The 13,417-nt window shown below is 39.6% G+C and overlaps 1 protein-coding gene across 1 annotated transcript in view; it reads right to left on the reverse strand.

Moving 5' to 3' along the window:
- Positions 1-12,516: 12,516 nt before the first annotated feature.
- The window catches only part of LOC137932681 (otoferlin-like), a 31,455-nt gene continuing 30,554 nt past the window's right edge, over positions 12,517-13,417 (reverse strand). Inside the window, exons 23-24 of the mRNA XM_068776318.1 lie at positions 13,093-13,372; positions 12,517-12,829 (exon numbers count right to left, since the gene is read on the reverse strand). Of these exons, the coding sequence (XP_068632419.1) occupies positions 12,649-12,829; positions 13,093-13,372 (461 nt within the window). The 3' untranslated portion in view covers positions 12,517-12,648. The remainder of the gene's footprint in view (positions 12,830-13,092; positions 13,373-13,417) is intronic.

Consider the following 13,417-nt stretch of genomic DNA (forward strand, 5'->3'; position numbering starts at 1 on the left):
AGCGATGTGCCCCGCTCGTTGTCACGTCAGACGAGAAATTCTCTGAACTTTATATAAACCTTGCGGTATTGAAATATCGTCAATGCGTCTTGCATAAATAAGTTTTTATAAGCATAACCAAAGGATATAATGTACTTACAATTTCGAGTCTACAAGTCCACGGTTTCGCTGGAAAACTCCTATACCTAGTCTAGCCATAAATTCTGTTACTGGCTGTTTACATACAATTAAAAAAATTAAACTTGAATTTTGAACATTAGCTTCTACGATAAATAATAGACTTTTTCCGCCATTATTGTATGTTTTTTGTTAAGAAATTATTTGTTTTGAAAATGATGTGGGGCAATAAAGAGAATAGGTTTGCAGTAATTGGACTGTACAAAATAGGTAAGGAGCCAGTCGACATATTTAATACATTGAAAAAGCTAGGGATTAGCCGAATGTTTGTGTATCGTACCATCCAAAGATGCACTGAAACCGTGTCTGTTGAAACCGTGACAGATCCAGCCGACCGCGGTCTATTCGAACAAACCAGACCGTTAATGCAGTCAAGGCCAGAATTCGACGAAATCCCATAAGGAAGCGGAATCTCCTTTCCAAAAAAACGACAATCGCACCGAGGGCACTTTCTCGGATTATAGAATAAAACTTAGGTCTAGGGGATACACAGAGTCTTACGGGAGATACACAGGACATGCCTTAAATTAGGCCCTATAACAAAAGAGAGTCTAAAAATCAAAACAACTGTTACTTCGATAAGCGGACGAAAAATACGGAAAAACTCTCTACCGATGAAATAAAATTTTGCAATCGAGGAGCACTACAACAAACAAAATGATCGAGTGTATGCACGCAGTTCTAAAGAAGTTTCCGAGGTAGTCGCTAAAGTTCAGCAAAGCCATCATCCAGCTTATGTCATGGTTTGGTATGGTTTCTCCTACCAAAGGGGTACAAAACTCCATTTTTGCGAAAAAGGAGTCAGAAAACTTCAGCCAAAGTGTATCAAGATACCATGTTAGAAACAGTAGTTACACCTCTCAACAGCACCTTGTTCAATAACGAAGTGTGGACGTTCCAACAAGATTCAGCCCCGGGTCATAAGGCGCGCACTACCCAAATTTGGCTTGAGCAAAATGTTCCAGACTTCATAAAGGCTGATAATTGGCCTTCGGCTAGTCCGGACTTAAACCCTTTGGACTTTAAATTGTGGTCTGTGTTAGATAACATGGTCTACTCTAAGGATCACCCAAATATTGAGTCGCACAAGAAATCTTTGGAGGAGTTGGAGCAGTGACTAAGTATTAGTTTAAATTATCGGCTATTTTCTTTGTAATGGAATTTATGGCTAGAGACTAGGTACTCAAATAAGCTCGTCACATATTTTTTTTTTATTTTTTCAATGAATTTTTATCCTACTACGTATTTAGAGAGTGCGAAACTGTTGCAGAAGCAACAATCATTTAAATAAATGGGTACTGTAAGCGAACTCAAGAGGAAAAAAAGCATTTTTTTTGTTTCGATGTAATAAATATGCTCTTACTATATTTTTTTTCCAAAAATTATAGATGCTTGTCATCGTTAGATAATATTAATTCATAATTAAAACTCATTTACCTTTTGACACATCATAAAGAATAAAGTAACAGAGAATCAAAATTAGAAGCAGTTCTTTTCTATCATGACATTGAATTGGATAAACTAATGTATATAATAGATTGAAAAATCATAATTATTTATTTCGTGACACGAAATTCGAAGTGGTTAACGTTACAAAAGTATTAAATTGTAATGACTACAGAAGAAATTTCTCAAAATGTTACACCAGCTGAGGTGGAGTCTGTCCCTCCGGGTGGGTTGATCATTAAGATTCTTCACGGCGCTAGAGATGGTGCTAAATTCACAGAGATTGTACGGCATTTACAATCTAATTATGGCAAATATAATAATGAGGAATTAAATCGAAATGTGGAAAAAATTTTGGAAAACGGAGCTGCCTTGGGGTTTCTCCAGAGAAAGGATTCTCATTATTTTAATTGGGAAGCGCGAGAATCATGTGGCAGGAGGCGCAGACGGCGAAGTAGCTGCCGTCGGCGAAGGAGCTGCCGTCGGAGAAGTTGTCGTCGGCGAAGAGGAATCTCCCGTCGAAGACGCCGGCGCAAGCGCCGCTGTTAACTGCAAACTGAAGTCATTAAGACGCCATTGTATTTTCGTGTTGCCAGTTCGTCAATTTGTTCATTGTTATATGGTAAACATACTTCTAACTTATCATTCTTTTCAAAACGTGAGCATACGTTTTGCTTATAAATTTATTAAAAGTGCACAAATTATGTTTGCCTATTGTTCGATGTACAGTTGAGTAAATGGTTGATTTTAGAACGATTAATTTATAAGAATATAAAATTTATACTAAAGTTTTGTATTTAACATTGAATTGATTCCTTTACAAAATAAACTGTTGTGTTGAAATTGCAATTATTTTACAGCCCTAACACACATTTAAATGCAAGTATTTTAAAAGCTAGTCTGTGAATATAATGACTTGGCCCTTTATTGAAATATACGCAAAGTCGTGGCCGACGCAGACGTCAACGATTCAACGCGGATGCTCTCGAAGTAGGAGGCAAGGCTGAAGTCAGTAAAGCGGACGATGATGACTTTCCGTCACTAAGGCGACGCCGTTGCCGTCACCGTTTGGTAAGGAGATGCTGACCGCCGACGACAATACTACGCTTGTGCAGACGCCGATCTCAACGTTGATTGTTGGGCCGACGCTGACGCCAACGCAGAAGACGGCGCTGAGGCCGGCAGTGTAGCAGACGCCATTGCCAAAGCCGTAGGTGATTCGGTCGCCGAGAACGAAAGCTGTAGCTAACGCTGACGCACGCAGGTTTCAAGTATTAGCCAACACCAACCCAACCACCACGACACCTCAAAGATGCTCATGAGGAGGCGGAATCCAAAGCAGAGCCTAACGTCGTTCGTCGACGTCACCGCCGAGGCAGACGCCGAAAAATGTGCCGACGCTCAAAAAGACACGACCGTTTTATTAGAAAAACGCACGGACGAGCACGACTGCTCGAAATGACGCTATCGCTTGATTGGTAAAAAGCGTGGACGTCGACGCAGACGTGTGTACCGATCGTATGCAATCACGCAGTTGCTTAATAGTACGTACGCACTGAAGCCGCCACCGAAGCGTGTTAAGTCTATAATAATACGGACGCTTAATTGGAAGACGCGCGGTCGCAGACGACGACGAGAGTGCCCACCGTTCGCAATGACGAGGTTGCTTAAATGAACGTATGCGCTGACGGAGACGCCGAAGCGTGTGCCGACTGCTCGCATAGCGAAGATGTTTACACGCACGTACGCACCGACACAGACGCCGACGCGTGTGCTGAAGACCACAATAACGCGGTTGCTTAACCGAACGTATGCGCTGATGCACACGCTGAAGCGTGAGCCGACCATCCACAATGTCGCGGTTGTTGATCGCTTGCAGTCACGCAGTTTCTGAATCTAACGTTGGCGCCGATGCCGTCGTGAAATGGTATGCCGACCGTCCATAATAACGCGGACGCGAGTGCCCACCGCTCGCATTGATGAGGTTGCTTAACTGAACGTACGCGCCGACGCATATGCTCACGCGTGTGCTGACTGTCCACAATGATGGGGACGCTCAATCGTATGAACATGCTGACTTAGATGACTACGCTTGTGCTGACGCCAAAAAAGAATGCGGACGCAGAGATCGACGAAAATGGCCTTGCCAAAGTTAATGCTGAAAATGACACTGACGTTAGCGAAGACACAAACGCATCTTCTGGCGCTAACATTGACTCTGACGTAGATATCGATGCCGATGAATTAGCCAAAGCCGATGCCGATAACGTCGCCGAAGCCAAAGCCAATGGCGACGCAAAAACGGACGCGGCCACTATTAAAGCGACGAACCTCAATGCGGACGCGGAAGTTGCAGCCGACGAACATTTGTTTTCCTTCTGATGTGTTTTTTGTACTCCTCGAGAAGCGTCTCATTATCGGTTATATGAGAGATAGAGACGACCGGTGCAGCAACGGCAACTGTGTAGCAAGAAAAAAAGATGTACGTGCACCTTTGCAATTAATGACTATGTACTATTTACTATTCGATAGTGGTGGCTCTCTCGGATCAAAAACTGTGTCTATAAAGCTATTGATTATGAAGCATTATGATATCGAGGTAAGGATACACGAATAACAAATGGGTACATGGCACAGATCTTAAGTTGAATAATCGTTTTGGGTAAACCGGAGGAATCGCTAGTGACCTTCTGTAGTGTGGATAAACAAAATATGGTTAAAAACTATATTTAATATTGTAGTGTAGATTGAGACGTTAAGTGGCGGTTATTTTGTTCAGTATAGTTTTACAGCTGCGGCAACGTGATTACCAGTCCTAAAATACACAGAGTCGTGCGTTTGTCAAGGTGGCCGTGTAGACGTTTCCTGAAAATATATAGCAACATTTTTGGAAAATTCATCCAGATTGGAGAGGACTATTTAAGGCTGAATTATTTTTATACACTTGCAATTATTAATCAAAGTATAATAAGTAAGAAAAGGACCAATATTTAGCCACTTCCGCACATGCAGAGGTAGTCGTGCAATAAAGTGCACCGCCCGTCAGCCCGCTGATAAATGCGTATGCGGCAAACAATGCGAATCACACAACCGCCACCGCTAAATTACTCAACACGTGTTTCACCCCTCCACGGGGCATCTTCAGGAGTTATGTTACACCGATTAGTGCCAAACACAGAGTAAGCTCAGTCTATTCTATTGTCTATTGTCTCGTATGATGTTGGTGCTGTTAGCCTTGCGGCTTTTACAGCTTCATCGGAGTTGAGTTCACGGAACGGAGGGGTCCGTGAATTTAAAAAAATTACAAGGTTTGAGTTTCGGAACTCGCATCAGTGCTCGGCGGATAGACGTCGAAGACGGAGGGAAGTGGCCGCAAGATGGAGGCAGCGGGGCAACCCAGCCAGCCCTCGAGGACACAAACCCAGCGCGACCTTGTTTGCCGGCCGAATCTACGACTAGCGCGCATGTCTGGTCAGTGTTGCTGAAGTGTACTGAGTGAGGAGTTAAGCGATGACGGCAGCGTGGACCACTCGGCAATCTAAGGAAGAATACTGATCCTATCTCGGATCGCCCACGCTGTTCGCGGCGGCGGTGCCGGAAGGCCGGCGCCGTTTACGTAACGGACAATGAAAAGTGTGGTGATTGATCTTTGAACATCGCACGCGTATTTTCGTGCGGTGAGCGGTCGCCAGTGGAGTGGTCGCTGTAGTTGGTGAGTTAGCGCTTGCAGTGTAGAGAGTGTCTGAAGCGTGCGGTGTGTGGTGAGTGGATTGTGGGAACCCTGCGATAGGATCGGTAAGGACGTCTTTAGGACGCCTCACGAGGTTTCTGAAGGAAGAGCTGGGGCTGTAGCGAGTGGAGTTCGCTATGTGGAGATTAAGGTGGAAAGAGGCCTTCTCGAAGTATGCCTTGGAGCAAGCCTAGAAGAACTCTTGTACGGTTTCTAATTGGAGGTCGCTGTGGAGGTCGATGTTACGTTGGAACCACCTGGCACCGGTTGCGAGCTTGGTGAAGCGATTCTGTAACACCTGTAAGGGTTGCAGCACATACGACGGGGCATGGGCGAAGACTACACTTGCGTAAGCGAAGTCGGGTCTTAGGCACGTTTTATAGAGTAGGAGTTTGTGTCTGAGAGAAAACTTGCTTGATGGGTTGAGGAATGGGTAAAGCCTGAACAGTATGGTGCGGGCTTTGTTTGCAACTAATCTCGTATGCTTCTGAAATTGTAATCTAGTATCGAAGGTGACACCTAGATATTTAACAGATTTCGACCAGGGTATAGGACGACCGTAGAGGGAAATGACGCCCGGGTTTTGACCGCGTCTACATCTGAGTTTACGGGATAATGTGAAGACGATCGCCTGACTTTTGTCAGGGTTCACGTCTATGCGTACTTGCGGAACCAATCGCCTAATTGATTGGTTGCGCTTTGTAGGTGGCGTGTTAAGATGGCTGTGTATTTGCCCGTGGCGAAGTGCGCAGTGTCGTCCGCGAATAGGGCTAGGTTGACATTCGGGTGAGTGGGTATGTCGCTGGTATATAGAGAGAATAGCAGCGGGGATAGGCAGGAGCCCTGGGGGACGCCTGCCCTGAGAGGTCGGAGGTTGGACAGAGTACCGTCTAAACGATATCTAAAGGTAGGATCCGATAAGAAAGCTTCTATGATCTTAACAAGCCGATCGGGCACTCCTTGAGCTCAGTCCGTCGCAGTTTGTTATTTATATGCCACCTCCTCCCCCACTACTACTCAGTCACGTGACCGATCACGTGGGCTATTTTTATTATACCCTCTATTACGCGTGAGTTATATTTGTGATTTCACGTAACAGACGAGCACCCCGACCGAGTCCCCCGGCAAACTTGCAATAATGGAGAGGAGGAAACATTGACTTGCTCGTTGAATATGGTTCCAATAGCCGCGTGTCTTATTATTTCTAACCGTTCCAACACGTCCATCCGCAATCCTTTGCTACAGGTATGCAGCACGTCATAGGAATGACCGTGCGGTATACTATGTCCCGACTCTAATAAATGTTTAGAGAAATGAGATCTTTCAGGGCGATCATTCCTATACGCGGAAATATGCTCCTTATAACGAATGTTAAATTTTCTACCAGTTTGACCCACGTATACCCCATCACAGCGGCGAATGGTGGATGGTTTAATTAAAAAGAAGGTAAACCAACAGGTGAGGGGTCTTTTATACCCAGCGACACCTGAACGCGGTATCCACAACTATAGATCTAGTTTATAATATTTAGGACCAATATCGGAAAAATTATCTAAAATATTATGAAACAACGGCGTTTATGTGGCGTTCAGAACCCACAACACTATTCGGCGTACGATTTGCAACGGCAAAGAAAGAACCGAGGTTGGCCGGAAGTCGGGCATCTATAGGTTGAAGTATGGTGGGTGTGATGGGGGAACTCCTGAAGATGCCCCGTGGAGGGGTGAAACACGTGTTGAGTAATTTGGCGGTGGTGGTTGTGTGATTCGCATTGCTTGCCGCATACGCATTTATCAGCGGGCTGGCGGGCGGTGCACTTTATTGCACGATTATCACTACATGTGCGGAAGTGGCTAAATATTGGTCCTTTTCTTACTTAGGATGGACTTCTGCGAGGTAACGCCTGATTCCATTAAATATCAAAGTATACTTAAAAAATCGCAGTGCACAATTTTTCTTTCTTAGGGTATTATTTGTGCGCATGGGAATGGTCAGAGCTAAGAACAATAAAATGAAGCCGAATAATTTACCATACTTAAAAAATCGATTGTATTTATTTCTTTTGTTAGAAGTTTGATTTATATTGAATTAATATTAATTATTGAAAGTATAGATGATTAATATTGGTGATAGTGAAGATAATGACGTCGCACTGAGGTCATAGTCTCTAAAACACTATTCTTAACACCAGCAGAACTTAGGTTTCGTTTTTTTTACCTAGTAATCTATAGTGGCTCGTATGTACACTTACCAAGTTCTGACTAATGGTACTTCGGAATTCTTAACATTTCTGTACCAAAAGGCAACGAGATTAGTCTCATTCATTACTTTTAATCTAAAACGACTCTGGCATGTGAGTAGGTGTACCACAAGCATAGAGCAAATCAAATTTAAAGTATAACATTATTATCGCTATCAATCGTAAATGAAAAAGTTTTAATCGAAGTAAATACTTGTCAGTATTTTCTGAGAGAAAATCAAATGAAAATTTTTAAAATGACTGGGCTGTTTCTAGGTACAGTACATGCCACACGCACAAAAATTTATGAAATTATAAGCAAATGCTGAAGGAAGTAATTTTACAATATGAAAACGCTCTGCAGTCTCATAAGAACATTCATTAGTTATATATTAAGTAAAATAAATAGCTGGCATTGAAATGAATTTGACAAAACTTATGCGCTTATGTTTTATTAATTTAAATTCCACGAAAAATATAAACACAGTTAATTTACGCTTACTCTTTTAGCATAATATACGAGGCACCAATTCCAGAATAGATGTAATAAATATAAAAATTATTAAGTAAATCAGAATTGAATTTGAATTTCATTTTGATAAACAAGTAATTTAATATCCTTTATATAAATAGCATTGGTACCTATCGGGAGCGACACGGGCGTCGTCGACGACAACGTTTTCGTCTCTTGAAACAAGGGAACCAGCTCCTTCTTCTTCTACGTTTACGTCTGCAACGACAAACGTCACGTGCAAGTCGTTCCACATACTTTTTTCCTCGTTTATTCAAAAAGCCTAGGGCTACACTTCTTTTTAAAGTCTCTTCAGCTTTGGAAGTCAAAACGTTTACCTTCCACACGTCGCCAAACTTGTGTTGGAGATATTTAGTTACGTCTTCGGCCGAAGCACCATTATTATCAGAGATTTTGTGGAATGCGCTCATCACTATTTTCGCCGTATTATTATTTTGTTCTTGGGTATTTAGTCTAGACATTATAAGAGATTTTGCTATTTCTTGATATTTAAATATACGAATCTATTGCGGAGGAGAATTGTCATATTTGTGACATTAATTAAAAAAATTATAAATAATAATACAAATTTGAAATGCAAGCTAAATATTATATGTATATACGAATTTGTTAAAGATTCTGTAAAATAAATTAATTATTGCTTTATATTTAATTTAAATAAAAATGAGGCTGTATTATCGTTACGTCTGATTATTCTATTTACATTGAAAACTCATTTATTTTTTTGGCACAATGTAACGAGTAAAATGACAGTATATTAAAATTAGAAGAAATATTTTTCTATAACGACATTAAATTGGGTAAATTTTGTCAGAAAGACAATTATTTACTTCCTGACACGAAATTTGAAGTGCTTAACTTTGTAAAATTATTAAATTGTAATGACTACAGAAGAAATTTCTCAAAATGTTACACCAACTGAGGTGGAGTCTGGCCCTCCGGGTGGGTTGATCATTAAGATTCTTCACGGCGCCAGAGACGGTGCTAAATTCACAGAGATTGTACGGCATTTACAATCTAATTATGGCAAATATAATAATGAACAGTTAAATCGAAATGTGGAAAAAATCTTGGAAGACGGTGCGGCGTTGGGATTTCTCCAGAGAAAGAATTCTCATTATTTTAATTGGGAAGCGCGGGAATTACGCGGCAGGAGACGCAGACGGCGAAGTAGCTGCCGTCGGCGAAGAAGTTGTCGTCGGAGGAGAAGTTGCCGGAGGCGAAGGCGAATCTCCCGTCGAGGACGCCGGCGCAAACGCCGCTGTTAACTGATTTAGACGCTTTAGTATTCTCGTGCTGTGGATTGTGTCCATTTGTTAATTATTATGTGGTAAACATGTACTTATCTTCTGTTCAATGCGAAAGAATACATTTTGTTTACAAATTTATTAAAAGTGCATAAATAATGATTGTCCATTGAGCGATGTACAATAAGATATTATTATATAATTTTTTGTAGAACAATATTTACTACTTTTTACAATTGTTGGAAGTATATTTACTCATAATAAAAATGAAGTTTCATGTGGACAATTTGGAATGGATTCTTTATGAAATTAATAGTTGTAATATATTTATAATGCACATAAAATTTTCGTCCGTATAGTAAGAGAAAACCTGTAAATTTTGATAAAATGTTGCTTGCTTTGGTGAATGTTGCTCTTTGTTGTAACATAATTGTCTTCTTCTTTTCAGCTAGTAAATGGCCACTGCAAGGCATAAACCAAGTATAGAATAATAATAGTAATAATTAACTATATTTTCTATCAGTTGATTATGACTGCTGACTTGTGTATATGTAATAAATCAAAGGGCAATTCTCCGAGAAGCGTGTTCTAGTAAAAAAGTATACATTCTCGATTGCCCTATATTAAATTGGGACAGATCACTAAGATCAAACCTTGAGTTGCTTAACGTTTGCAGTATACAATTATAACTAAAGTACGCAATTTTCGTCGGTTTCGGTAGTTGGAGTTTTCTTTTCATTATACTTAACGAGTAAAATTACCGGGAATTATCAATCCAGTAAAGTTGTCAGTAAAATTATATTAATTTGAAGACCTAATCATTATATTGATATGGACGCTGTTCGTTACAGATATTTGGTCGATGATGACTAAACAAAAAACAAATTATTTTGAAATTAATGATGCTAGCATTTTTATTAATTTAGTAAAATTTGTGATATTAATATAAAACCGGCGACGACGAGAAGTTTAACCGTTGGACGGTTATCATTACTAGGTATTAAACTTATAGAAATGGAGGAGCACAGCGATATGCTCTATATTGTAAAAGTAAATGCGACCAATCAATCCTGATTATGCCCAAAACGAGGTACACATGGAGTTAGACGTCTGTAAAATACAATAAACAAACCTGATATTGGTGTCTGTACCCAAGATATAAAAAGAAGCTGTTGGTCTATTAAAAAATATGCTAATAACTTGATTAAAAGTTACTACAGTCCAGTATTTGAAAAGTATATATATTAAGGTGCCATCTAAATTTTGTTTATTTCTGTTACCGGACTACTATAGTGACTAAAATTACTGCCTATCCCCATAGGTGGTTATTTTCAAAACGATGAAACGATGTACCTTATTATCATAGCGTAATTCAATTTGTTCTGATATATGATGTCATAAATATTTTTGCTTTTTCAGCAATTGTGCAAAATTGTGTTTTACTCATATAATGAATTCTTTCTTTTCCGTACATTTTGAGAACAAAAAGTTTTGTAGTATCTAGATAATTTCTAATTGTAACACAAATATTGTTTAATAATTTTAAAAGTAAAAAACGGTGCTATTTTATATTTCGTCATAATACTCAAAAGTTGAAATAAATGGTCGATATTGAAATGAGTTGTCAAAATTAACCAAACTTACGTGCTTCTGCTTTATTGATTTAAGCTCCACAAAAAATATTGAAAATCATAACAAACATAGCTAATATTTACTAATATGAGGTACCAATTCGAAACGATGCAATAGCCATAAAAATTACGAATTACGCACGCAAGATATAAATTCAGATAAACCAGACCTGAACTTAAATTTCGATTTGATAAACCAGATATCACTGGTACCTATCGGGAGCGACACGGGCGACGTCGACGACAACGCTTTCGTCTCTTGAAACATGGGAACCAGCTCCTTCTTCTTCTACGCTTACGCCTGCAACGACAAACGTCACGCGCAAGTCTTTCAACATACTTTTTTCCACGTTTGTTTAGAAAGCCTAGGGCTACACTTCTTTTTAAGGTTTCTTCCGCTTTCGAAGTCAAGATGTTCACCTTCCACACGTCGCCAAACTTGTGTTGTAGATATTTAGTTACTTCTTGCGCGGACGCACCGTTATTACCCGAAATTTTGTGAAATGCGCTGATTACTATTTTCGCTGTATTAGTATTTTGCTCTTGGTTATTTAGTTTAGACATTTTAGAAGTAGATTTTATGCAATAGATTTTGATATTTCTAGATGTTAAGAGTTAGCGATATCGTTGCAGGGGAGAGTTGTCACTCTTGTGACAGTCATTTGAAAAAAATTAATAGGTAGCGGAAGCGTATTATATATATTATAATAATATGCTAGGGATTCCATAATATAAATTCATTCATTACCCATTTTTATTTAAAAAAATATTAGGGCTTTGTTTTAGTTCGATATTAATAATTAATTTATACTGAAAACTCGTTTATCTTTTGACACAACATAAAGAATAATGTGTCAGAATATCAAAATTAGAAGCAATGTTATATCATGACATTGCATTGGGTATATATACTCTATTAAAAAGGCATAATTATTTAATTCCAGACACTAAATTCGTAGTTTAAACTTAAAAAATTTTGAAAGTGAAATGGGTACAGAAGATAATAAGCAAAATGTCACGCCAACAGTGGCAGAGTCCGGTCCTCCAGGTGGTTTGATTGTTAAGATTCTTCACGGCGCTAGAGATGGTGCTAAATTCGCAGAGATTGTTCGGTTTCTGCAATCTAACTATGGAAAATATAACCATAAGGAGTTATATCGAAATGTGAAGAAAATTTTGGAAGATGGGGCAGCTTTGGGGTTTCTACAAAGAAAGGGTTCGCGTTACTTAAATTGGGAAGCGCGAGAATCATGTGGAAGGAGACGCAGACGACGAGGTAGTTGCCGTCGACGTAGAAGCTGCCGTCGGAGAAGAAGCCGTCGTCGGCGGAGAAGTTGCCGTCGGCGAAGAGGAGTCTCTTGTCGTAAACCCAGGCGCAGGCGGCGCTGTTAAGTTGTCCGGACGCAGAAGAATTCTTTTGTTGCGAGTTTTTGGTCCCATTTACTTATTGTCATATGCTAATTTTTCTTTTGGAATATAAATTAAATAAAAGTGCATAATGTTTTGAAGTCCTTTATTTAAGTTTCTATTCTAATACATTGAGATAAGATCAAAGTTATACATACATGTTGGTTGGTTGATTATAATAAAGATAAGATTGTATGAGATTACGATAGACAGCAATACAACTTGATTAAACATTTAATTTAAGCGCCCAAGAGCTTCTTGACTGTGTATCCCGGCACCGAGTACACTAGGAGCAGCAACATGATGGCCACCAGGATTACCAAAGTAGCTTTGAGTATAGTCCACTTGTAGTTGTGCCACATGATGTAGCGAATAGATTTCAGTGGATTAAGGAACCACATGAAGGATGCATCGGGTCGACTGAAAGGAATTTTGTTTTGAGATCAGTAGGTAATAACGTAATTTAAATCAAGCTTCTATTGGTACTAAATTAGACGATTCGAAACATTGCGGATACAAACTTAATATCTAACGTACGGCGAAATGACTTTGGTCCATTAAGATTTATTAGTGTATTTAATTTTTTAATTTTATTTACTTCATATATTTACTTTTAATTTTAATATAATTGTGAGAAAAGTTATAAAATGAGATTAACAGGTTTCGCTTAATTTTATACCAACTTTGGTTTGTCCAAGGGATCTGGTTCATTGCGTCCTAGACCAGCGGGTACTTTATCGGCCTCCTCGCGTGTTAGCAGATGTATTTCTGCTTCAACTTTTCCAGTCAGTTCCATTTCTTCTGTATCTTTTTTGATGTAGAAGGGCCACCAGCCCTTGACACGCTTTTGCTTGAATATGTTCACCATAGGAACTGTGCCATCGTTACGTAACATATCCAAAGTGCAAAGCTGCGATGTTTTAGCTCCGCGCGGAAATCTGCTCAAGTCTAAAGTTATAGCTCCTGTGAAAGCATATCAAGCATTAAACGTGATTGTATATATTATTG

This window comes from Battus philenor, unplaced genomic scaffold (genome assembly GCF_028537555.1).
Source record: "Battus philenor isolate CCGP_79_NKW_IND1 unplaced genomic scaffold, ilBatPhil1.0.hap1 SCAF_1, whole genome shotgun sequence".
NCBI classification, from domain to species: Eukaryota; Metazoa; Arthropoda; class Insecta; order Lepidoptera; family Papilionidae; genus Battus; species Battus philenor.